The 27,360-nt window shown below is 42.6% G+C and overlaps 1 protein-coding gene across 1 annotated transcript in view; it reads right to left on the reverse strand.

The window, feature by feature from the left end:
• CADPS2 (calcium dependent secretion activator 2) overlaps window positions 1–27,360 on the reverse strand; it is a 5,163,308-nt gene that overhangs the window by 1,782,003 nt on the left and 3,353,945 nt on the right. The window contains exon 18 of the mRNA XM_044088753.1: window positions 24,888–24,991. Within this exon, the coding sequence (XP_043944688.1) occupies window positions 24,888–24,991 (104 nt within the window). The remainder of the gene's footprint in view (window positions 1–24,887; window positions 24,992–27,360) is intronic.

Here is a 27,360-nt window from a genome sequence, read left to right on the forward strand (position 1 = left end):
GCAGACTCAAAAGGCTAAGGGGAAGCATTAAAGTTCCATTCTGTTCAGGAGTGAGGTTGCAGGCAATGCTAATGGTTGGGCAGTGATCAACAAGGTAGGTTTCTAACAGGGCTTAATGTAGACATTCAGAAGTGTTGGGTACGTGTGCCATGAATTTACATTTTCTTCTCTTTTCTTTTGTAGGTGTGGAGGCGCAGAGTGAACCTTGGTCGAATGCCAGAATGAAGGTTGCCAGAAAGGTGATGGAGGCTGTTCCAGTGGATGTCTGGTCACCAGAGTGGTGCATAAGGAGGCTACAACAAGCAATGTGCAGAATGAGCAATGGTCAGTGGCCAGAGGGCAGTGGAGTTTCAAGGTAATGGTGTTACTGGGGTGGATGTGCTTGAGCTGGGAGTGGAGCACAATGAGGTCACAGGTAATCCTACTAATTTGGGTTCATTAAGGCATGTCAGGGTACTGTGTTTGGGTACTGTGAGGGCAAGTGAAGTGTTAATAGGCTGGGGGTAGGGTAGAGTGCAGGAGATTGTTATAGGGACTGTGGGGTTCCCACAAGTAAGTGAGTTACAACAATCGTAGGAGCATAGGAGGTTATTAGGCTGACAGTTGTAGGGCTTTTACAAGCCAGCCAAGTCAACCCTTGGAATTCTTTTGCAATGGATGTTCTGGTGTCTGGCATGGCACATTGGGTCTCAGCGAATCCTACGTATGTGGGTTCATTAAGGCAGGTTTGAATTGCACTAGTTTGGGGTAGAGGGTTTTCAGGAAGCATCACAGTATGTGATTGTTCTCTGTGACAGTACAGGATGGTTTACCACCATTTAGCCAACGGACACAATGTCGACAGTCCATGTATCGAATACAATGCAGCAAATCTGGAAAATACCGAATGCAAATGCATTGAACGGCAATCCCCCCCTTTTGGACCCATGTTAGCACTCGTTTTGGATGTAGAGCGGTCAAAATTGTTGCATTCGGTGTTCTTTGCGACATTTCGGCCGTTCAATATGCAAAACTTCAGGATTTCGACTTGAGCATTGGTGGGTTCGACTGCAGTGTATTCGATTAAAAGGTGGTAAACCGTACAGGATTTGGGTGCTTTGTCTACGTGGGAGATGTTAGAAAGGCATTGGTTTTGTGTTTCTTTTCAGATGTAGGCCTGTTTTAATTTAAGTTTTTGGAGTGGTGCACAATGGGGTTTCAGGTAGTTTGTATTTACTGCTCTTTGAGGAATGTCATTACTGGTGGGGGTAGGCACACTAGTCATTGAGTTCAAGGGGTTTCATTTTTGTGACATTTATGTTATGGCTGTATGTCATTATTTTGAAAGTATTTTGATGGCTAACAAAGGATAGGATGGGCATTATGTGCTATGCTTGTACCGGATAGGTAGAGGGATGGCAGGATTGCTTTGGACTTTATTAAGTAGGGCTGTTGTGAAGATGATGGTAAGCAATTGTCTTGAGTGGTTGTGCATGCTTGGGTTTAATATTCTGGGGTTGCCTAGGACAGGGAATGTCCCGTGGCTCATTACAATGTTAATATTAGTAGTGGAATGAGTGAGAAGTTAATACACAGACTGTATGCAAAGCTATGGTTATTGTAGTATTGGAAAGGGATCATTGGGTTTAACTGTTTGTCTGGTTAAGTGGCGGCTTTTGGTGTTCATGCAACAGGGCTTTTTGGGTTGCTGATGGGGAGACAATTGCTTTATTAGGTAATGAAATGGCAGTTTGCTCATTATTAATTCCACTGGGTGAGCAAGAGGCAGCAGTTATGCATGATGGCATGTTGCTGCCCTTGTTTGACTCAATGCCATTGGGCATTTTAGAGTTTTGGTGGTACATTGTGCTTGGATAGTTTTGCCTGGCTTGGGTTTACTGCTTGTTGTGCATTTGGAGTCGTACTGCTAAAGGCCATGATGGTAGTTTAAATGTCTTATTGCTTATAATGGGTAGTCAGGATGATGGCAATACTGCTGTTTAATGGAATTTTGAAAAGAGATCTCAGAGAGTTAGTATTTTCATTGGGCAGAAAATGGGACTGCAATTGGACGTGAGGATATGCAATTGCCTCTGCATGGTTGCAAGTGAGTGTAGGCTTAGTGTTTGGTTGGCTAGTTGGTTGGTGATGACCCAGAATCACTATAAAATCTGTACTGGCATGGTAATTGAGTATTTCACTCGTACAGAGTGGGTATGCTAGGTTATGCAGTTTTGGTTTGTTACTTTAGCATTTTGCCCTATCTCATAACTTTGCTCTAACTCATACTTACATGGGAAAGAGTTGATGAGGGGGTGAATATGGCGGTGGGTCCCCTTGATAGCACTTAGTGTTAAGGTTTTGGTTTATGGCAGTGCATTAACAGTTTCTTTTCTTTTACAGATCAGTGAGGGATGAGTTCACAGGGGACATTGTGCCAGTAGCTGGAATGATGAGCAGTGAAGTTGTAAAAGGGTGCTCATAAAGTCACTTCAGTCGGTGACTTGAAGGTGATGAATGTTGTTTGACTGGAGTGGTGAAAAAGAATGGCTTAGGTGAACTACCGTTAGATGCTCATTAAGCCATGTCAGGCTTGTTGCAGTAGGGATTAGTATGGAGCAAGTGAGGTTGAGGTGAGTTAAGGGGAGACTATAGGGAGTAGATGGGGTTGTTTATGGGGAGTTTGGAATTGTCCACAGGTTGGGTGGAGTCTCGTTATGGTTATCACGGATTGGATTTTGGGGGGCATGGTAGTTGTGTTGACCTTTCTGTGGAGAGATTAAGCAGAGGGATTGCTCAGTGGCCAGTGCTACTTTGATTGGATGTGGCATCTGGGGGGCTGGTAGTCAGAAGGAGGTATGTGATCGGGTTCCTCTTTATGGTTAAGTGAACGGGTGGACAGAGCATTTTAAGGAGGGGAAGGGGGTTCATTGGGATTTGCATTTGTTACAATTGTGATCAGAGGTGCTGGGTGGGGGGTGTATAAGTCAGGGGGGTGCATTGGATGGTAGGAAGGAATATTACATATTTTAATCGTTTAGTCAACTGGTGTTTTTGCTAATTATATAACAGGGTTTTGGTTGACGGGGACCCAGTTTGGTCTACAGTGGATGGGTACACTGAATTATGTTTGACTTAGTGGGTAGATTGTTGGAAATTTTGGTAAGAGTTTGGGGGAACAGCCTGGTCAGGCTGGTGGGCAGAGAAGAGGGACACATTTGCCCTCTTCTGCTCCCCCCTCTGGTGTGTGGAGGTTTATTTCAGTAAGTTGGGAAAGGAAAGTGAGCAGTTGGGAGACAATAAGTAAAAAATGTAAGTGTGCAGAGGTAAGGACACTGCTTATTTGGGTGGAGGGGTAATTCAGTACATGGTTGTTGGGACGCTGTTTCATAAGTAAAGGACTTGGTTGGACGTGTAATTCAATAAATGGTATATGAAGTGAGTTGTTGAACGCTGCTTCATAACTAACGTGAATGAGTGGAGGTATGCATGCTGCTTACTGGGTCAGGATGAGTAAAGCTATGCTGTCCTGATTAATTACAGGGATGTTTATGCTGCGATTAAAATCAGCTGTACTATGTTCAGTTGTAATTAACAATATTGGTCATCAAAGCCATGATGTGAAGTTGTTCTATCTCGACGTTCATTCTTTACTGATGGGTTTGGAGATTATCCCTTGGCTCTGAGTTGGCCAATTGCAAAGCTCGAGGTCTTCAAATAGCTCGAGGCCAAGTCCCTACCCCATGATGCACCTAGAGTTACCTCAGATCTAGTTTGCCGCTGCAACAGATCGGAGGTCTGCATTAGCTCGGGCCAGTAAAACTGTTTTTTCTACTTACTTACTTTCTTATACTGATATTTAGATAGTTAGATTGTTTAAATAGTTTTATAAAGCTCTTACATCTTTTTTTGGTATGTTTACCTATATTTATTCCCTTCCCTTAGTGTGCTTTAAAATTTCTAGTTGGCCTCTTGTTTTAGGCCTAGTTTAAAAACCTTTTTCTAATTACTAGAGTGTGTTTAGTCAATGACCTTTTGTCACATTTTATAATAAATAGATAGTTTATATATTTGCTGTGGGGTGTGTTTTAGCCTTAAATTTTTAAGAAAAGGCTTGAATTTAATAATTACTGTTGAAGTTTTTGATAGTTAAAAGTAATTTAGTGGGATTTAGCTATTCTTTAAAAATTTAGACAAGTGTGCTGTGTCTTATAGCAGGTATCCTCTTTCTCTTTGAATAGTCTGCTCATATTGTGTGTTTTAGACAGTTTGTGGTGACAGTAATTTACCTTTTCCTGTCACTCTTATATTTACATTAACATTACTGTGTGTGTGTGTGTGTGTGTGTGTGTGTGTGTGTGTGTGTGTGTGTGTGTGTGTGTGTGTGTGTGTGCCTCAGCTTGTTTTTATTTAAGGCTGTTACTGATAATTACGGTTTAGTATTTTTTGTGGTGACAGTAATTCTCTCTCTGGGATTACCATGGCTGACCAAGAGAAGCATCCCAAGTCAGGTTTCAAAAAGTGCCCAAAATGTGGCTAAAAGATGTCTGTAACAGACAGCCATGTAAATTGTGTGTACTGTCTAAGAGCTCTGCATTTACAAAACAGCTGTTCTATATGAAACTCCTTCTCCTCCAGGGTCCTACAGGAAAGGAAAAGGAAATTAATAGACAGAGGTTTGTTGAAACCGTCCTTCCAAGAAGCCTTGAGCAACCAAGATGATTCCAGCAAGTCCTCAAAGTCTTCTAAGACTTCTGACTCAAAGAAATGAAAAAAATCCTAGACTTCAGCTCCACTGCCATCAGAACCGACAGCCTTTTCTTTTCAGAGCCGGTCCCCAGTCTTGGAACTGGTATCCAAAACTCCTAAGAGTCCATTATTATAGTCGGTACCACTTTCGGTGGACTCATCTCGGTCCTCTATCAGCCTTTCAGATCTGGATGTGGATTGTGTGGTGCAGAAGCTGTTATTGACACTGGCCTTGGCAAAAAGTTTATTGGCTTTGACCCAAATGGCTTCGGAGCTGAAGACCCTTACACCAGCTCAAATTGTTCCTCCTCCGAGCCATGCTGGTCTTTTAGAGCTGAAGGAGTTGGACCTATTGATTGTGGAACTCTCAGAGCCGATGCCTGCTCCAGTGTCTTCAGCTCCATTCATTCTGACATCTATGGTGCCGATCAAGGACTCTAGGAGCCAACACTCTCTGGTCGAGTCCGGGGAGGAGAGTTGGACCGACTTGTCGGTTTTGACTCTGCCTCTCGGGGCTTCGGCGCGGATGAGTTTGGCTCCTAGCTGTGGGTCAGAGCCCACTGTTCCAGTGCCAGGGGTATTGATGGTTTCCTCGGATCCATCGGTCCCCTCAAATCGGAGTAAAGGTGCTTTCAATGCCATGAGGAGAGTCATTTCTTCTAAGACATCCTCGACCTCAGGTCTGGCTTCCTCCTCCCCTAAAGGGAGAAGAAAGCCACACAATGGCTATGCCCATGCATCAACCCAGATTAACACTAACTGTACAGTATTACTGTTTTTGCCCCCTTCCCACAACCACCTAGTGGGATTACTAAACCTCCTTTACTCTAATTTTCTAGTCTTCTCTTTTCTGTGAGCCTCCCCATAGTACATACATTGAACCTTACCCCTGCTCCAGGCACTTGTATTTTCAGCTTTGTATATATGCCAGCTACATTATATGACTGTAATATTCTGAACAAACTTAATAATTAGTTTGAATCTTTCTTTCTTTCCTACTCTTCTACAAATCAAATGTCAAATCCTAAACCATAGATATTTGCTTCTAGAACTACTGTATTGCTAAAACTTGTACACATGATTCTTTTGATGTTAGTTTCTACAAAGTTAGCCTACAGCAATAATGTATTTAACGTATTAGTTTTATGTTGTCTTTTTTTTCTTTTTTGCTCCTGTTACATTAGCTTAATTTTGGATCTCCTTGGGCCTCTACTGAAAATGGACATGTATCCAGTTAGACTAGCCCGGTCAACAAACGTAAAATAAAAATAAATAAAGCACCTGTGTCTGCTTCTGCCTCAAATATCCTGACTAAGTGTAGAGACCCAGAGCCTCAGGAAGCCCCATTGGGTGGCCCTTGCTCTTCTGAGACCTCACCAGAAGCCCCACTGATGAGGTTCTCAGGAAGAGATTGTGCAAGAGGAAACATCTAGACTCCCCCCAGGAGTCTTTTAACATCTGATACTGACTTGGATGAGTCAGAAGGGTCCCCACGGTCCCCCTCCAAAGATATCTCATTTGCTGAGATACTTGAAATCCTGCAGCAGAGGGGTGACTGACAGTCTAAAAGACCTACTGAGGATGAGTCAGTTCTGAAGGTTTTCAGGTCTCAGCCCTCCACCTCTTGGGTGTCTCTGCCCTTTGATCAGCTGATGCAGCTGGTCTCACGAAGGGCATGGGAGTCTCCGGATACTATGGAGCCTGTCCCTAGGAGGCCTAATAAGTTCATTTCTGCCCCCCTTGACAAATCTCTCTTGACAAAAGGTCTGCCAGTTGATGCCATGGTGGTGGCGGCAGCCACCAAAAAGGAAAAGTCTGAGACTTCCTTATCCATCCATCCTCCGAACAGAGACTCCGGGATCACGGATAGATATGGGAAGCGCATGTTTAGTTCAGCGACTTTTGCTCTTCGTTCACTCAACTATTTAACCCATTTTACCAGGTTACAAAAAGATCTCCTTAAAGAGCTAGGAGATACTCTTCAGGGTATAGTAGCTGCAGGAGATACCGACAAAGTTGCCACCCAGCTTGTTACCCTCAATTCTATAGTAAACTCATTCACGTGCCTTCATTTCATATGCAGCTGATGGAACGAGTAGGGCAGTGGGTACAGGAGTTGCTCTTAGGAGACACTCCTGGATGCACTTGTGTTCCTATGTGGAGCCCTTCAAGTCATCCTTCATGAATAACCCCTTTGATGGCTTGTCCATTTTCGGGCCTAAAATGAAGGAAACCTTAATTAGGTGCGAGCAGGATGGAAAGACTCTGCCATCGGGGTCCGTTTTTACACCCCTACCAGACCCTATCCTAAGGGTCAAAGGGGAGGAAAAATGTGGTTCCGAAAAGCCCAAGGAGCCTTTCATGATACGTGGTGAGCCCTCCTCAGAGGCAGAGGAGGAGGCAATAATGGAAGACACTGCCCTTGTGGCAGAGGGGGACAGCAACACCAGGGCAACAGACATCACTTCTCTGGCAAACCCTACCAGTGCTCCTGAAAGGAGGCCCAACTGTCCTGCTCTAGAGGCAGTCAGGGAATCTCTTATCTTTGTACCCAGATACCTGGCTCAAAATAACAAAAGACAGCTGGGTACAAAGTATAATTTCAAGAGGATACTTCATCCCATTCACCACACCCCTGCCACCCATAAGAAAAATCCCAGATGTTCCACCCAGTTACAGGGAACAAGCAATAATAGAAGTCCAAACATTGCTAAGAAAAAGATTCATCCAACCAGTCCCAGAAGACCAGACAGGATCCAGAACTTACTCAAGATTCTTTTTAGGTCCAAAAAAGATGAGGGACTGGAGACCCATATTGGACCTCAGCAGACTGAACAAATCTGTAAAGGAAGAGAATTTCCAGATGTACATGCTTCAGTCTATACTTCCCTTCTTAGGGAAAGACAACTGGATGTGCTCGATAGATCTCCAGGATGAGTACTACCACACAAAAATGGCCAGGCCATCCAGGGATCATCTGCGCTTCCGGCTAGGAGCCAATCATTACCAGTTTTGAGCCCTGACCTTTGGCCTCACTACAGCCCCCAGAGTGTTCACCAAATAGATGGCAGTGGTCATGGCTCACCTGAGGCGTTTAGAATTCCAGGTGTTTCTGTACTTTGAAGATTGGCTCCTTACCGCCACCACCAGGCATCAAGTCATTCAGGCCAGGGAGTCCACTCTATCACTCTGCAATCAACTGGGCATTACAATCACCTCATAAAAATCTGCCCTGTCACCATCGCAGCATATCATTTTTATCAGAGCAGAACTGGACACCACCACACTAAGGCTTTCAATAGAAAGAGTCTTTCTTCTTCATTAGCATGTCAGCGTTCTGATATCCAAAGACAAACCTCCAGCATCAGAAGTTCTGAAATTGTTAGGCCTGATGTTAGCAGCAATTCTAGCCATAGCACTAGGTTGTATGCACATGCAGATACTACAGTGGCTGTTGTTCACTCAATGGTCTTACCAAGAGCTTCCCATGTCTCACATGATAATGATCACAAATTCTTGCAAAAAGGATCTTCAGTGGTGGCTGACCTCAATTCACGTCACGATAGGGCGCCCATTTGTGCTACCTTCTCCAGTGGCCACAGTGACCACAGACGCTTCCTTGATAGGATGGGGGGGCATTTTCAGGGAAAGGCAGCCCAAGGCACATGGACTGATCAAGAGACATATCTGCATCATCCTGGAGATGAGAGCAGTACTTTTGGCATTGCAGTACTTTCAGGACTTTCTTCCTCTGGGTATGATTGCAATTCAGACAGACAACATGTCAGTGGTCTGGTATTTGAGCAAACAAGGAGGAACCAGGTGTTACCCCCTTTGTCGCGAGGTTCTCAGAGTATGGCAGTGGGCTATTTCCACCCAGCACTTTCTGTTGGTAATGCACATCCCGGGAAAATCTAATGTGATAGCAGACAAGCTGAGTAGAGCAATTTTGTTGCCCATTGAGTGCTCCCTCAAGAAAGAAGTAACGGACAGGATATTGGTGGGGCCAGCCTTGCTGCAACCTTTTTGCCAGTCACGTGAACACAAAATGCATAAGCTACTTTGCCCTGACACCCCCCCCCCCCGGGGGAAGCCCCAAGGGATGCACTCAAACAATTGGCCCTCGGGTCTCCTCTATGCATTCCCACCAATTCTGTTGATACCCAAGGTATTACAGAAAGCAAAAGCCCTGGGAAGGACCATCATTCTAATAGCCCCTCATTGGCCTCGTCAGAGTTGGTTCCCCTTCCTTTGACCTCATCTTCTGGAGGACCCCTGGATTCTGGGCCCAGTTCCAGACCTTCTGACACACTCTTTTGGGGGAACTTCATTCCTCTCTGCAGCCCCTGAAGCTGACAGCTTGGCTGCTCCAATTCCCATCATAGCTAGGTTCCATAACCTTTCCAATGAGATGAAGCAAATTCTCTTATCCTATCATAAATCTTTTACAAGGAAGCTATATCTTAGCAAATGAAAATCATTTTCTATATGGGCCTCTAAAAACAATATTGATCCTTACTAAGTCCCATGGCCTCCATTTTAGAGTACCTGACTATGATTTTCAACAAAGGAGTTGCAGCAGCAACAGTTCATATGCAACTGGCTGCCATTTCTATATATTCATCTTGGTTTCGAAGGACTGAATATTGTGTCACACAAGTTATTTGCGAAGTTTTTCTGCATAGCCGCCTATTTTGAGCATTTTCTGGCTTGTTAAACTTGATTTCTGCATTAGTAACTGTATTTAGAGCACAACCTAGAGCTGTTTACTGAATTTCCTGTTTGCACTTATTTTTAAAATCGTTTTTTTCTCAAAACTTGCATTTTATCTGTCTTTCGCCTAGCACTCTTGTGTGGGGTCATTTACTGCACTGTTATAACTTGTTGATACTTGTGAATCTGTGCTATCTCTGAAAAAAACGAAAAAAATCTTGCTTTTTTCCCCACTTTTCTGAGACTTAAAAAAGTTCAGTTACAGGCTTGCTGTTCTTGAACTGTTTGTAAGTTTCTTGGAGGCCATTTTTTGCTTGGGCTAAAGGGAAGTCTCTCTGTTGATCAGTGGCAGTGAAAAACATTGAGCAGCCTGCCTGCCCCTGTGGGAGTGGTTACTGACTTGAAACTGTAGTTTTATTGGCCATTTTGGGTCAATTCCAAACTCCTTCATCTTCCTCTCTTAAAATCCTCTTTTGCGTGGTTTTGCGCGTTTTTGTGCATAGCACAACAGCGAGCAGCGCCACCTAATTGGGTTTAAACTATTCCTGGCTCCACAAAGTCTGCTCTTCACTTTTTCCCTTAGAACTGCTCTATCTCTCAATTTAAACACCACATTCTCATTCTAAGGCCCTTCACTGGTCCAATTAAGTAATCCTACAAGTTAGCACTATTAAACCATAAGCACTACTTACTCTTATACTCTCTACGATTACCCTGTCCTCTATTGGTCCATCTTAAATTCAGTTTCCCTATATTACTCTAGCATGTCCAAAGGCCAGTCAATGGTTTCCTCTCCAGTCCAGCTGGTGAATCTGGGAATTTTGAGGCAATGTTACAACTGTCTCATGTACACGGACAACCCTCTCCTCCTCCAAGCAGGTTCAAATATATGTGAGAGATGCAACTATTTAGCCAAACTGGCGGCTGAGCTCTCTCATCTCAAAACTGGTGTAACCAATCAGGAGGAGAAGGTAACCTCACACAACACAATTCCAGTATCACATATTCACACCACATCAGCGAACCAAACACATAAATACACAAAAACATACTCGGAGGCTCTAAATAAAAATCTACCAAAGCAACAGAGACCTCCACAGCAGACATCCAAGCAAACGCTACCTCAAAACAAAACACGCACAACACATAGCCCACAAAGTCAGTGTGCCAAGCAGCCACAGCCCTTAAGGCTGAATAACACACCTGATACTCTTGTAATAGGTGACTCTATTGTCAGACACACTGATGTCCCGCTCACCAGGCTGAATAAAGAGAAGGTCACGGTGAACTGCCTGTCGGGTGCTAGGATCCGCCACATAACGCAAGCACTCAGGTCACTCCAAAGCAAATACAAATATGACTCAGTCATTGTACATGCTAGTGTGAATGACCTGAGACGTACCTCCCTGGACTACATGAAAAGAGACATAGAGGAGCTCTCTGATCATGTAGCCCAGGCTGGTATGACCCTGACCTCGAGCAGCATCTTACCCTCACCTAGAATGATGCCACAGTACAAAGACAAAATGATAGATTTTAACAATTGGCTAAAATTTTGGTGTCATTCACAGGGGATCCAGTGTCTGTCAGCCTGGGATGACATGCTCGACAAGCCACGTTACTTTGCTAGGGACGGCTTGCACCTGTCACCACTCGGCTTTCAGATATTGGCAAAGGCTCTTGCCACCCCCATAGTGCCTTTTTTAGGCAAGGCTCAAAAGTCAAACCCACCCCCATAGACAGCACAAGGAACAAGAAACTAAGGGTAATGCTGCTTAACGCCAGAAGTCTTAACCTCAAGATGCACGCACTCGAAGCTCTCCTCAGTATGGAGAACATCGATATCTGTGCAGAGACAGAAACCTGGTTCAAGGCTCCAGAGAGCAACCAAGCACCACCAGGCTATACCTCATATCATGCTTTTCGGCCCCAAAACCCGGACCGAACCACAAAAGGAGGGGGACTTTCCATATTTATCAAGGATATCCACACCTCCAGGTTAGTGGCATTGCACGAAGTATTGGAGACCATCCATGTGCAACTAACAGTGGGCAAGACTGCTTTTCAGTTTATAGCATCCTACAGACCACCCTCTCAAAGTCAGGAATCACACTCGGCTTTCCTGAAAACAGTGGAGAACATGAAGATCTCTCCAAACACCATTATATTGAGCGACTTCAACTACCCTGGAGCACTACTCAAGCCCCAGCACCTTAGCCCAAAGGTTCCTGGAAATTATAAACTCAAATGCTATGGAATAACTAGTCACCACTCCCACAAGAGGGGACAACATACTAGACCTGATCATTACCAACATGGGGACTCTATGCTCCACACCAGAAGTATATCCCTCATTGGTAAGATCAGACCATAAATTAATTTCACTGGATGTCCACATCCCGACCCCACCCCCAGCCCAGAAAACCACAGTGAAAAACTTCTCAAAAGCGAACCTCTCACTTCTCAAAACTGAAGTGGAATCCTTCAAGGCTCCAGGGCCAGTGGAAACTACGGCCCAAACTGCAGAATCCTATATAAACGCATTCTACAGACATCTCCAGGAATGCATGGATCATGCTATCCCAAACAAAACCAAGACCCAATCATCCAAAGGCAGGCATCCAGTCTGGTGGACCCCTGCCATAAATAAACTGTACAACAGAAGGAGGAAGCTACTACATGATAGAGAAAAATCCCTAATAGGGAAGGCATCTCTGATCAGTGCTAGCAAAAAATTACGATCCCTCATAAAATCCTCCAAGGCCAGCTTTGAGAGAAAAATTGCACAGGACACCAAAGACAATCATAAGGCTTTTTTCAGTTATGTTAGGAACCTGGGATGCAACTCCCAGACTTGTTCTGAGATGATTCTAAATGACAAAAAATACACTGAACCCACAGACATCGCCAATATCCTGGCAGACAGGTTCAGTGCAAACTTCTCCACCCCCCCCCCCAAAAGAGCAAGTATCTATCCCGGCAGAGGGCTACCTCCCAAACATCTCTGGTGCTCTCTGCCCTCTCCAAAGCAAAAAACACTGCTTCCATGGGACCAGATGGCGTCCCAGGTTGCGTCCTACATGAACTCCAAGAGGAAAGTACAGTTTTGTACCTACCATAAATGTAGATGTTCGAGTGCTCATACAGCTGCAGTCATAACAGATGGGTTATCCTGCCGTCAGGCGGGTCCTTGGTTGGCCGAATTCTAAAGTCTAGGTCCGGCGTCAGCTGTCGTCGCTTCCTCCCTGACATCAGTGCAGCAGGGGTATAAAAGAGGCAGCCGACGTCATTTTCTTCAATTTTTCTTGCCCCAGATGTCAGGTGCTCCCAGAAGGAAGGCAAACATAATGTTATGCAAAAATGCAATGTTGATAAATCAAAAACAGTAGTTGCAAGCAAATACACCATAAAAGAGTACCCCAAAAGGTTATATGAAAAGGGTTTGTCATAAGGCCTGTCCTAAGAGGGGTTGGAGGGAGGAAAACCTGGACTGCAGCTGTATGAGCACTCGAACATCTACATTTATGGTAGGTACAAAACTGTACTATGTTCATCGTGCATACAGCTGCAGTCATAACAGATGGGTAGAATCCCAAAGCTAAGTAAGGGTGGTAGGCACTAAGTGGAACTAGGAGGGGCTAGGATGCCCTGCAGGACTGCTGTGGCAAAGCCCGCTCTAGATTTAGAGTATAGTGGGAGGTGATAGTGCTTGGAGAAAGTGTGCACTGAACCCCAGGTGGCTGCTTCCAAAATATCCTTGGTAGGGACCCCCCCCCGAGGAAGGCTGCAGAGGTAGCTGTGGCTCTGGTGGAGTTGGATCTGATGCATGCAGGCACAGTTTTTCCATGAAATGAGTAACAAAAGCGTATGCAGTGGGCTATCCATTTTGAAATTGTCTGTTTGGAAATAGCCTTTCCTTGAGCACCTGCAGCATAGGACACAAAGAGTTGCTCAGATTTCCTGAATGGCTTTGTCCTGTCCAAATAATAACAAAGTTGTCTGTGAATGTCAAAGGAATGTAGTAGTCTTTCCCCTTTGTTTTGTGGATTAGGATAAAAGGTAGGTAAGAGGATAGTCTGATTCAAAGCTACACTGGATACTACCTTTGGCATAAAGGTAGGGTTGGTTCATAAGGAATCTCTGTCCTGATGGAAAATGATGAATGGTTGCACAGCCATGCGGGCCTGTAGCTCCGAAACCCTGCGAGCTGAGGTGATAGCCAGAAGAAAGGCTGTTTTCCATGACAAGTACTGTAACTCTGATGAAGAAGCTGTCTCGAAGGGAGGAAGGGTCAGCTTTTCCAATACGAAGTTGAGGTCCCAAGCAGGGACTGGTAGTTTCCTTGGGGGTTTTATATTCTTTGCCCCTCTGAGGAACTGCCTTAAGAGAGGATGCGAGAATAAAGGAGGATCTGTGTTGTATTGTGCAGAAATGGCTGAAGTGTGGATCTTGATGGAGGAGAAGGAAAGTCCATTGTTTAACAGCTGAGCTAGGTACTGTAAAATTTGAGGTATATTTATTACCCAAGGATTCTGTCCCTTCTTTTGATTCCAGGCACAAAATTGTTTCCATTTGGCGGAGTAGGCCTTTCTAGTAGAAGGTCTTCTGGCCTCCAAGATGACATCCTGCACCTCCTTGGAGAGGAGAAACTGTTGGGAAATCAATGAATTCTCCATGCAGCTGGATTTAGAGTTTTGAGATGGCTGTAAAGGGTTTTGTAGTTGTGCTGGGACAACAGAAGAGGGACTAGAGGTAGGATCCATGGTGGGGAATGTGTCAGGCTCTTCAGGAGCAGATACCAGTGTTGCCTTGGCCAGTCTGGAGCAATGAGAATAATTTTCTGGCTCTCTGCTCTCGATTTTAATAGAACTTTGGGCAGCAGAGGAAGAGGCGGGAAGGCATAGACTGTCAATGTTGCCCAATTGAAGGAAAGTGCGTCCACTTTCCAGGCCTGTGGATGATAGGTCCTTGAACAAAATTTTTTCAACTGGCAATTTCTGTGGGTAGCAAAGAGATCTATGTCTGGCTGTCCCCATGCCTGAGTTATCTTTGTGAAAATTTGAGGATGCAACTTCCATTCCTGTGGATCTGTCATATTTCTGCTTAGGTTGTCTGCCAGTGTGTTTTCCTTCCCTGGCAGGAATTGTGCCTGTAGTTGAATTTTCAATTCCAGTGCTGTGTTCCATAGGGTCATGGCTTGCCTGCACAGGGGGTATGAATGAGTTCCCCCCTGTTTGTTTATGTACCACATCACTGTGGTGTTGTCTGTCCTTATCAATAGCTGGTCTGGATGCAGTAGGTCTTTGAAGGTCATAATAGCCTTTTGCATGGCTAGCATTTCCTTTTGGTTGATGTGAAGGAGCTTCTCTTTTCATGCCGATTTTCCCTGAATGCACTGATTTGTCATGTGTGCTCCCCAGATGTAGTCTGAGGCGTCTGTTGTGATGATTTGAGTTGCTTGAGGTACACAGAAAGGAAGACCTGTGTTTCTTTAGCAAGCTTGAGCCCACCACATAAATTCCTTTTGAAGGCATGGAATGAGTGGTATAATTGCTTCCAAGCTGTGGCTGTGTTGAGACCATAAGTTTTTTAGGTACCATTGAAGTTTCCTCATATGTAGCTTTGCACATGGGATAAGTAGGATGCAAGATGCCATGAATCCCAGAGCCTGCAGGACTTTCCTTGCAGTTAGCTTGGTGTAAGTTGCCATTTTTCTGAAGTATTGAGACAGTTGCCCTTGCTTGTCTGGCATGAGGTAGGCCATCTGGGTGGTTGTATCCAAGTTGGCACCCAGGAAAATTATTTGTTGAGAGGGTATTAGTTTTGATTTCTTTTTGCTGACTGTGTATCCCAGGAAGTTCAACAGTTTTATTACAAACGCCAGGTGCTGCAGTAGTATGTCCTTGCTGTCTGCTTGGATCAGGCAGTCGTCCAGATATGGGTAGATTTGTATTCCTTGTAGTCTGCAGAAGGCGATTTCTGATGCCAGGCATTTCGTAAACACTCTGGGTGCAGTAGATAAGCCAAAGGGCAATGCAGAGAATTGGTAATGGGTTGAACCTGCAAGAAATCTGAGGTATCTTCTGCAATCTTGTCTGATAGGGACATGCAGGTATGCCTCCTTGAGGTCCAATGTTACCAGCCAAGACTCCTTGCCCAGCATGGGAAGAAGCTGCTGTAATGTGAGCATCTTGAATTTTGGCACATGTAGATATGTTTTTAGGATGGATAGGTCTAAGATAGGTCTCCAATCTTTGTCTTTCCTTGGTACCAGTAATAGTCTGGAATAAAACCCTTGACCTTGTTCTTTTGCAAGTACCTCTTGAATTGCTTTCATGTCCATGAGAGCTGAAATTTGTTTTTGTGCCTCTGCCCTTTGATTTTGTGGCAGGTTTGGCATGCCTCTCATTTTTGGAAGGGTGTGAAAGTGGAACCTGTAGCCTCTGTCTATAGTGTCCAGAATCCATTTTTCTTTTGTAACAATATGCCAATTATTTGAGAATAATGTCAGTTTTCCACCCAAAGGTGCTGCCATTAAAGCTTTGCTTGGCAGGTGTAGGGGGAAGTCATTGTGTCTGTTTTCTAAAAGACTGTGATCTATCTTCTCCACCTCTTGGGGTTGGTGCTTGCCACTGTCTGGCTCTGAAAGATCCTTGAGGTTGCCCTCTACCCCTTGGATGCCTGTATCTGCCCCTTTGAGGTCTGTCCGTGGCTAGAAAGGACCAATTTTTTGAAGGCCAGTTTCTGCTGAAACGTGGAGGCTGTACCTGCAGGAAATCATTCACTGTTTGCATTGATTTCGCTTTTTCCTCCATTTTCTTTAGCACCTCCTCTGATTTAACACCAAACAATACATCTTTTTGAAGAGGTGCATCTAATAATTTAGCTTTGACATGATCTGGTAAGGTTTGCTCTTTGAGCCAAGCATGCCTACATATAACAGACCCCGTAAAAGCAGCTCTACATGAGGCCTCTAAAGCATCAAAAATACACTGCAAGGTATGTTTACCCACTTGCTCTGCACCATGCAACAAATCCTGCAACTCTTTTAAATGTGGTTGTTCTGGTTGTGTCATTTTGCTTTTCAGCTGAGATATCAAAAACTGTTGATACTTTAACATATGGAACTGATAGTTTAATGCCCTCATGGTTAAAGTGGCTGAGGTGTACACCTTTTTCCCCCACCTTTCTAAATATCTGGAATCTCTCTCTGAAGGTAATAGGTTTTTAGCAGTAGAGGCCTTAATTCCCTTGGGACCCTGTGAAATAGTTTCTGGGTCAGCAGTATGGCTTTTATATAGGAACTGGTGAGAATCAGGAACCCGGTAATACCTGTCTGGTTTAACAGGAGCTGGAGGCAAAGAATCAGGATTAAGGCTGGCTCCTGTGTACACATCATCCAATATATCTAGAACAGGAGGGATAGCCAGAGGACTATGCTGGGGGAGCAGAAGAAATTCCCTGAGCCTTTTCTTGGAATCTGAGTAATCTTGGCCTTCCCAGTGAAAGTGTTCCCTCAATGTATGCAGGGTTTCCCCAAAAGAGAAGTCCTCAGGGGGGGAGACCGAGAGAATAGACTCCTCTGCATCAGAGTCTTCGAATGGAGAATAGGCACAATCCTGGTTCTCAGATAGTTCTGAGGCAACAGAAGCTTGATCTGAGGAAGGGTAGTCTTCCTCTAATCTGGGCCTTTTGTCAGAGGGGGGTTGAGAACCCCTGATAAGAGTAATCAAATCCTCAGCCATTTTAAGCATCTGTTTTTTATGCATGGAGCCTTGAGAGAGTGTCTGAGGAACCTGTTTTTTGGTTTTCATGGCTGTTTTAGATTTAGTGAAGGCTTTAATAGAGAAGGAGGAAGGCCTGAAGACCCCTTGAGAAATGGCAGGCCTGTCTAAATTCTGAGTTTCCCCGCCAGGAGTGGCATCGGTATCTGTAGTAGGAATGGGGGCCGAGAAGCCTGCGACCTTGGGTACTGAAGACACCAGTAATGCATTGTCATCGGTACTCAGGGGCTGCGTAGGCACCTCGCTGAGTACCGGAGAACTGGTAGTCGGCCTTAGCGTGGTATCAGTAGGTGGTGCGGACCTCATATGTTGGTCCTTATCTTTGCGTTTTTTGCTCAAAACTGGAGTCAAAGTATCCGACGACATAATATAATTAAATTTTTTGCCAAAAAAGTGAAGGGCAAACTCCGCCCGACGCTTAATAGTGTGTTTGTTGAATCTAGCACAAAAACGGCAGGCCGAGACGTCGTGGTCTGGGCCTAAGCAAGGTATACAGTAAGAGTGGAAATCCTTATGCGGTATTTGCTTCCCACATGAAATGCAATTATTAACTTTGTCTGACATCGGACTGAGGCAAGAAAAGTTTCAACGGGTACTTAGCTTTCAAGAAGACTTCGGCTGAAATACTTTCGTAAATCTCAGGAGCTGGCCGACCGGCACTTGCGAACTGCTTCTGCTTCGGGCACCGCGCGGCAAGAAAGACTGAAGAAAATGGCGTCGGCTGCCTCTTTTATACCCCTGCCGCACTGACGTCAGGGAGGAAGTGACGACAACCGATGCCGGACCTAGACTTTGGAATTCGGCCGACCGAGGACCCGCCTGATGGCAGGATAACCCATCTGTTATGACTGCAGCTGTATGCACGATGAACATCTAATCCCTCAAATAAAACAGCTATACAATCTCAGCCTCACTACAGGATATGTGCCCACAGAATGGCGTACAGCGACAGTGGTACCACTCCACAAAGGTGGAGCCTCTATGGACCCTGGAAACTATCGCCCCATAAGCCTTACTAGCTTAGTCTGCAAGGCTATGGAGAGGATCATCATGGAGCTCACAAACAAAGACATTGGGGACCTACAGACACTAGATCCTACCCAGTTCGGCTTTGTCAAGGGCAGATCCTGCCTTTTGAACCTGGTTGACTTCTTCGAAACAGTCACCAAAGCCATAGATGAAGGGAAGGTAGTCCACACAGCCTATCTGGACCTAACAAAGGCATTTGACACAATACCTCACACGGGGATCATAGATAAGCTATCCAGCTTAAATATAAACCCCTATGTCACAAGATGGGTCACAAACTGGCTCAAAGACAGAACCTACAGAGTGAGAGTTGCTGGAGCCATGTCAGACTCGAAACCGGTCACAAGTGGCATCCCACAGGGTTATGTCCTGGGACCACTCTTGTTCGGTATATACTTTTCCAAGGTACAGGCAAACGTGGGAAGACTATGGCTCACCAAGTTCGCAGACGACTGCAAACTGGGTGCCATAATCGACTCTCCAGCTGACACAAACATCCTTCAAAAAGGTCTCACAGAGACAGATAACTGGTGCCAGCACCATGGTTTAAAGCTAAATGCCAAAAAATGTATAGTCATACCCTTTGGAAAAAACAATGTGCCCACAAATTACCACATAGGCGGAAACCCATTAAGTACAGAGAAAGTTATTAGGGACCTGGGGACCCAAGTTGATAGCAATCTCTCCTTTGAAAACCACATTGCCAAAGTGGTTAGAAAGACCTTCTACATAGCCCACCTCATCACGAAGGGTTTCACATCTAGATAAAGAGAGGAAAACCTGACCGTTTATTCATCCCTCATCAGGCCCATCATAGAATACAATGCCCCTTTTGGGATGTACCTTACCCGACACCTGCAGCAATTAGAAAGACCCCAAAAGTATCTCACCAAGAGGATCAAGGGTCTCAAACAGATGCCATATGCTGCTCAGTTAAAAAACTCCAGCTCTACTCAGTTGCATACCATCTACTTCGAGGCAATCTATGCCTGACATACAAAGCTATGTCAAATCCAAAATTAATGGACATGCTCCACCTCAGTAAATCTAAATCCCTTAGAGCCACATGCTCGAGGGACTTGAACCTCAGTACAGAAATAAATAGAACTTGCTGGAGGGACAGGTTCATAACCCAGAGGCTCCCTTCGCTCTGGAATAGAATTCCAGTTCATGTGAGGCAGAGCACCTCACTGAATCTCTTCAAGAAGAATCTCGATAGGTGGATGGGGGATCGTAGGTTTGTCCTAGGAATTACTCCCGTGTCACTATTAGACAGAGGCACAGTAAACTAAATCTTAAAAAGGGCACAGTATACTCAAATCAAGGGGTGGCGTAAGCCATACAAAATCTGGCTAGGCTTATAATTGCCCCAGGGCAGATAGCCTAGTATGAACCTATGAACCTAAGTTATCCAAAGCCTTTCTCAAAGGGACCTTTCATATTAGACCACCTGTGAAATCTCCCTATTCTCCATGGAATCCAAATGTTATGCTTTCCCGCATAATTCTCCCACCATCTGAACCAGCTTCCTCATGTGACCTCAAATTTTTGTCATGGAAATCCATCTTTTTAGTAGCTATTACTTCTGCCCGCAGAGTGTCAGAGCTTCAGGATTTATCCATCAAGCCGCCTTATCTGATATTCCATGCTGACAGAGTCTCACTTAGAACAAACCCCTCCTTTGCATTGAAACAGTCTTTTCCCCCAACCATTCAAACAATTTAGAGTACATACTGCACAAACTTGATGTAAATAGACAACTCAGATTTTATTTGGATAGAACAAAAGATTTCAGGAAATTAGACCAGCTGTTTGTTTCATTTTCAGACTCCAGGAAGGGTAGACCAGTGGCTAAAACAACTCTTTCTAAATGGTTATCTGATTGCATCACCTTTGCTTATTCAGCTGCTAACATGCCTTTACAGCATAAAATTAAGGCTCACTCAACCAGAGCTGTTTCTACAACCTCTGCTTTTTCTGCTAGACTTCCTATTGATAACATCTGCGCACCAGCCACTTGGTCAAAACCTACCTTTATCACTCATTACAAAGTTGACAAGGCCTCCAGGGACAGGGCCTCCTCTGGATTCACGGTCCTGAGAAATATACTCCCATGAGCCACCCGAGGTTGATGGTGCTTGGGATGCTACCCATCAGTAAAGAATGAACGGCGAGATAGAACAACTTCACATAAAGAAGTTATGTACTTACCATAACGTTCCATGTGAGTTGTTCATCTCGCCCTCATTCTTACGTCCCTCCCCCCTACCCCCCTACCCCCTCCTGGGTTGTTAGATGACCGAGATGCTAGATTCATCCTGGTTGCTCAATCCTTCTATATCTTTTCAAGTGAAAGAATGACATGTGGTATTATTATATGCAGCATACAAGATCTGAGGTAACTCTAGGTGATTCATGGGATAGGGACTTGGCCTCGAGCTATTTGAAGACCTCGAGCTTTGCAATTTACTGACTTTGAGCCGAGGGATCGGCTCCGAACCCATCAGTAAAGAATGAAGGTGGGATGAACAACTCACATGGAATGTTATGGTAAGTACATAACTTCTTTTTATGGAAGTTTAATAAAGGCTGTCAAACATCATTTGGTGTGATGTGTTTTACTGAAGGGGACCAGGACAAACCATCCTTGGTATAGGCCCTAGTGCATCCATAAATCCATCAAAGCAGAAAAAAATATTTCAGTTTTTCTTCAAAATCTCATAAATGTAGGAACAGTCAATTGTGTAAATGGTAATAAAAACAAGTGAAAATTATTTTTGGTTAGACCTACCTAATGTCCCAAACCCCACTCTCTCATCAGTATTGGTCATAAGTAAAGGTACATATTGCCCATTAATTCTTTTCTGCTCAACTTCTTGATAAATTCCTTGTATCATACTCAGTCGGTAACCTCTAGATGTTAACATGTCAATCAGAATTTCAGCTTCCTTCCTAAAGGTATCATCCTTGGTAACCATTCTAGTAAGCTGCACTAGTTGCTCCTTCACAACCCCCCTTTTGTGATGCTCTGGGTGGCAAATGTAGTGTAAGAGACTATTTGAGAAGGTTGGTTTTCTATAAATATTAACAAGTCTCTGTTTGCAACTGTCTTTAGAAAGTTACACATCCAAGTAGGCTAAATCAGTGTAGATCCATTTGAAAGTAAACCTAAGAAAATATGTGGTTTGGTTCAAGTAAACAATAAAACATTGAAATTCACCCTCAGATTTTTTTCAAACAATGAATATGCCATCCAATAAATGCATATAGAGTTCCCATGGTGGTATAACAACGTGACTAAAAACATGTTTCTTCTCCCATTGCAACATGACAATGTTTTCAAAAATGGGGGCACACTTTGGCCCCATAGCCACCCCCTTCTTTTGTAAAAAATAATGCCCACCAATACAGACAAAATTGTTTTTTAGCACTAATTCCATACAGATGTCTATGATATTAATGTAATTGTTGGAAAATTTGTTTGACGCAAACAGGAAATAATGGAATCAATCAAGGCCAATATTCAGGAAATAATGGAAGCGGTCAAGGCCAATATTCAGGAAATAATGGAATCAATCAAGGCCAATATTCAGGAAATAATGGAAGCAATCAAGGCCAATATTCAGGAAATAATGGAAGCAATCAAGGCCAATATTCAGGAAATAATGGAAGCAATCAAGGCCAATATTCAGGAAATAATGAAGCAATCAAGGCCAATATTCAGGAAATAATGAAGCAATCAAGGCCAATATTCAGGAAATAAAGGAAGCAATCAAGGCCAATATTCAGGAAATAATGGTAGCAATCAAGGCCAATATTCAGGAAATAATGGAAGCAATCAAGGCCAATATTCAGGAAATAAAGGAAGCAATCAAGGTCAATATTCAGGAAATAATGGAAGCAATCAAGGCCAATATTCAGGAAATAATGGAAGCAATCAAGGCCAATATTCAGGAAATAATGAAGCAATCAAGGCCAATATTCAGGAAATAATGGAAGCAATCAAGGCCAATATTCAGGAAATAATGAAGCAATCAAGGCCAATATTCAGGAAATAATGAAGCAATCAAGGCCAATATTCAGGAAATAAAGGAAGCAATCAAGGCCAATATTCAGGAAATAAAGGAAGCAATCAAGGTCAATATTCAGGAAATAATGGAAGCAATCAAGGCTAATATTCAGGAAATAATGGAAGCAATCAAGGCCAATATTCAGGAAATAAAGGAAGCAATCAAGGTCAATATTCAGGAAATAATGGAAGCAATCAAGGCTAATATTCAGGAAATAATGGAAGCAATCAAGGCCAATATTCAGGAAATAATGGAAGCAATCAAGGCTAATATTCAGGAAATAATGGAAGCAATCAAGGCCAATATTCAGGAAATAATAGAAGCAATCAAGGCCAATATTCAGGAAATAAAGGAAGCAATCAAGGTCAATATTCAGGAAATAATGGAAGCAATCAAGGCTAATATTCCAGAAATAATGGAAGCAATCAAGGCCAATATTCAGGAAATAAAGGAAGCAATCAAGGTCAATATTCAGGAAATAATGGAAGCAATCAAGGCCAATATTCAGGAAATAATGGAAGCAATCAAGGCCAATATTGCAAGGAATCACATTGAATAAATTCACCACATCTACTGTTCAGAAAATTAAGTCATCACTGTATTTCACTTTCCTCAACTTTTCTAAAAAAATCCCATGAGTCTTTACAAATGTGTGCATAGTCTTCCAAAACATTTTTCCATTTTACCTCTATATACAGTATCTTGCCAAGGGATAGGTTTTAGAGCTAAAAGCATTTACAGTTGGTCTCATTGGGGGGGGGGGGGTCACTTAGGTCTTTGTGAATCTTAGGGAACCCAAATATGGAAGCTACAATAGGGAACTTAACTTCCAGGAACTTCCATTCATCTAAATTTATTTGGCCCTGATCAAGCATGTCCTGGAGCAACCATTCAATTTTAGCATAAGAGATGTGGACCACATTCAGTGAGGTTTCTTCATAAAAATCTCCATCACAAAGAGAACTACGCATTTTGTTTAAATAATCAACATGACTCATAATCACAACCCCCCACCCTTGTCAAGTTTCATCACCCTAAGACTTTGGTCTCTGCTTAATTTTCTTAACTGTTCAAACTCAGAGACAGACAAGTTGTAAATATTTTTGGGCTTTTGATGCAAAAGCATTCTGAACTCAAAGTCACACATTTTATTTTTCAAAAAGAATTAGAGGTGCAACAAGGGCTGGGTTAAAAAGACTTTTCCTAGTACATATAGTATGTAAGTCATCCATTTCCCTATCTTTGAAAAGTATTTTAAAGTTTAATTTCCATAAAAACATTTTTAAATCTATGACCAGGTCTGAATCCTAGACCTGGTCGATAGCACAAAAGTAAATCCTCTACTTAGGAGATCAACTAACTAAGAGCCATAATTGCTGTCAGTATAATTAAAAAGTGAAAAGTCACCTTGAGCCTTCTTGATAATGTTCAAAACCAGTGTATTATCCGTTCACAAAAACAAAGTTTCATCAGGCTCAAAATCCATTAGTTCCTGGTGCAAGCAGGTTTCCTCCAATGCTGTTGGTGACAGGAACCATTCATGTTGATGGCTGCATTCTGCTGGAACTCTAAATTGTTCTACTGATTCTTGATCCCCTCCGAACATTTGGGAACATTTTGAACTAAAAGGGCAGGACTTTCAACATCATTCCTCTCTGTGGTCGCATTGTTAAAGTGATCATCAATGGGTGTTTGGTCATTCAGTTTTGGATAAGCCAAAATCAAATTTATTTTCCTTTCTTGCCTTGATATTGGCTATTGCTTTGTCAATTGAACCAAAAATGTTATAAAACTTATCTTGATGTTGTTCAAATAACAAGTCATTCTTAACGGTCCCTCTAATTTAGTGGCTTCTTCCATCAACTCGTCGATCAAAACCTGATTGTGCTTTGTTAAGACCTCCAGTAGCTCACACCCCTGTCGATCAAAAAGTTCAACCAAATCACAGTGTAAAGGGGTGTCAGCTAGTAAGCCATTAGGAAATTTCCAATATGGGTTATGCAAAGAATATAAATTCCTTGGTAGGACATAACACACATAGCTTATGCTACTGCAGCAGTGATAATTTGAACAACTACTTTTGTGGTAAGTTTACTTATACAAATGTACTTTATCTTAAAAATCTGTGAAGCATTTACTAATGATCTCCCATGCTCCTATTATGGATATAGAGAAATGAAAAATAAATCTTCAGATATCATCCATGAATCCTGATTTTAAGAATTCAGACAAGGAAATAATTCTGCATAACAGTCTGGTTTCACCAGAAATCCTAAGTACTTATAGAGGCAAATATAATGGTTTACTAAAGGAAAGACATAAAAAGAAACTAAGCTAGCTATTAACACAATCCAGACGACAATTCCCTAGTATTTACAATAACTTAATTCATTTGAGTTTATGACACTGATGACTGGGAATGGTCAACCTTTTCAATGGTTTCTCTGCCATAGGGTATAAAGCACATATGTACCTTTGCAACAGCTATAAGCTGACCATACAAAGTAGTGACAATAAGGGCTAAACACAATGGTTTATAATAATCAGGAATCAATAGACCTACCTCTGAATGATGTTCCTCATTTTGCTGTAGAACTTCAATGCACAGGTCTGCTAACTGTAATATATCTTCAAGCTTTTTCTCAGGACTGGCTTGGTTCAACATTTCTAAAGTAACCAGATAGAAAGGGCAATCAGGTTACCACCAGCACAAAATATAATTTCTAAATTATATTCTTTGTGAAGTGGTTCAAGGCTGAGTTTTTACAGCAACAAAAAGTCACACTTCAGACATATCAACATTTTTTTTTCTGTTCTTCAGTTTATTTTATGTCACAGTACAGTCTGCGATTCACTTTACACAATGTACAGGAAAGCTTCTCTCGAATTTAGAGATATGTAGCCTTGGGAAAAAATGAACATGGCATAAAAAATAAATAACTAAATAAAACATGAAAGTGTGCGGGACATATATGTGACCAGTTAATTTAAATATCCAACTTCAAATAGAATTGTACTGTTAATGAAGTTAGCAATAAGCTATTAATATTCAACTTAAAGTAGCACATTATTAAATATCTTAAAGGAAACTTGTAATATTTATGAATATATGTAATCTCACTATTACCATAATCTAAACTCAGCTACAGTAATGTTACGTTTCATGTCTATATCTTGAACACTGGAACTCTGAAAGAGCAATGCATTCACAATAGTGGAAGCTCTTATCAATGAAAATACAGCAGTTCAATCACCTGCATAGACTGAAACCAAATACAAACATGGAGGAACCTATCACAATGTTCTAAGAACCAAAATTCTACTAAAGGACATCAAAAATAAAAAAGCATTTTACACCTCCCCACACCTCTCATTTAAATATACTGGTTCTACATCTGCACAACCAAAGGGAGTCCTGCAGCTCTGTGAAATATTCTGTTTATAAACAGATGCACAGGGCAGTTTCAACTTAAGGACAGTGCAGTGGTTAACATTGTCGCCTCACAACAAGATGTTTTCTGGTTCACTTCTCAGCTGGAGTGCCTTCTGTGTGGAGCCTGCATGTCCTCCCTGCATTTGCAAGGGTTTCCTCCAGGTACTACGATTTCCTCCCACATTCCAAAGACATGCTTCTGCACCATTTCTCCTTGGCCTACGAAAATAGGTTCTGTCATAGTCACAGTTTCTCAGTCAACAAATGTTAAATAAAATAAAATAAATAAACAGTGTGAAATCCCCTCTCTGGGCCAGTGATGAAGGAACTTCAGTCCCCACAATGGAAACCAGTGAGGGACATTCACTTTGAGAGAAAGAGACACACAGTATTTGCAGATGCAGCTCTCTGCACAAAGCACAGTTTCCTTAAGAACACAGAGGGAACACACTCCAGTCCTGGGGCTGGACTCTATCTCCAGGCCCCAAATAAGAACCGACACTGACCACTAAGGAGCACTCTGTCCCGGTTCCAAATAGCTGACACACACACACACACACACACACACACACACACACACACACTGAGATTTGATTTTCACACATACACACACATGCACACACACACACACACACACACCTGGCAAAGGCTGGCACAGATTACCCACTCTACCACCTCTGCCCAGGCTATAAGGTAGCTCCACTGCCACCAGCCAGTTACTCTAAGACTTTTAACAGGGTATCCAATTATGCTGAGTAAAAGCAAATGCAAAACTTTCAGCAGTGTGATGCAACATTGTCACTAAATAAATATAAGTATTCTCAAAGGTTAAATATTTCCTAAAAAGACCTGCCTTAATGAAAAGTTTAATCCATTACAGTCAAGGTTCCACTTACATTAAGGCCACATTATATTTTCCTTATTGTCCTGCATACTTCTCAAACCAAAGCTGTCCAACAGCAGCAATACCAATTTATACAAAGGAAACTTTACAAAAGGTCATTTGGAAAATAATTCATTTTTGCACTTTGCCAGTGAAGTACACCTCCTAAAGGTAAACACCAAGATCTTTATATAAGTGGCAAACATTTCAAATCTTGGGACCAGCTTTATCGAGTCCCATAATATTAAGAAAAAAAAAGACTTACATATTCTAAGTCCAAGATGGCCGTTTATCTGAATATTCCTTTTTCTCTGATGTATGGTGATCTTGGAGTTATTATATATAAGACTGCGGTGCAGAGGGGCTTGCTCTTTACAAATAAGAAGTTTAAAGGAGAACAATGTTCGATTTTCATTCTTGTAAATTTTTAGTGTGTATGTTTTTTTTTCATTTGTGATGTTGACATAGCATTGAGTGCCTTCATCTCAATACTGAAATCCTAAAAGCTGATGTTTCACTGCTGAGAAGTCAAATAAAAACATGCAATACATAAATTGTGGTTTGAAACAACTACATGCTGCCATGATTTACATTAAAGAAAACCACAAAATTCCATTATTTAGATACAATATCAGCAGAACTACAAAGTGAACTATTAAATTATAACAAATGTTACACCAGTTGTAACATTTAGTAGTTGATTTCTTAGATCACTTGAAC

Source organism: Protopterus annectens, chromosome 11.part0, assembly GCF_019279795.1.
Source record: "Protopterus annectens isolate FY-2018-M chromosome 11.part0, PAN1.0, whole genome shotgun sequence".
NCBI classification, from domain to species: Eukaryota; Metazoa; Chordata; order Ceratodontiformes; family Protopteridae; genus Protopterus; species Protopterus annectens.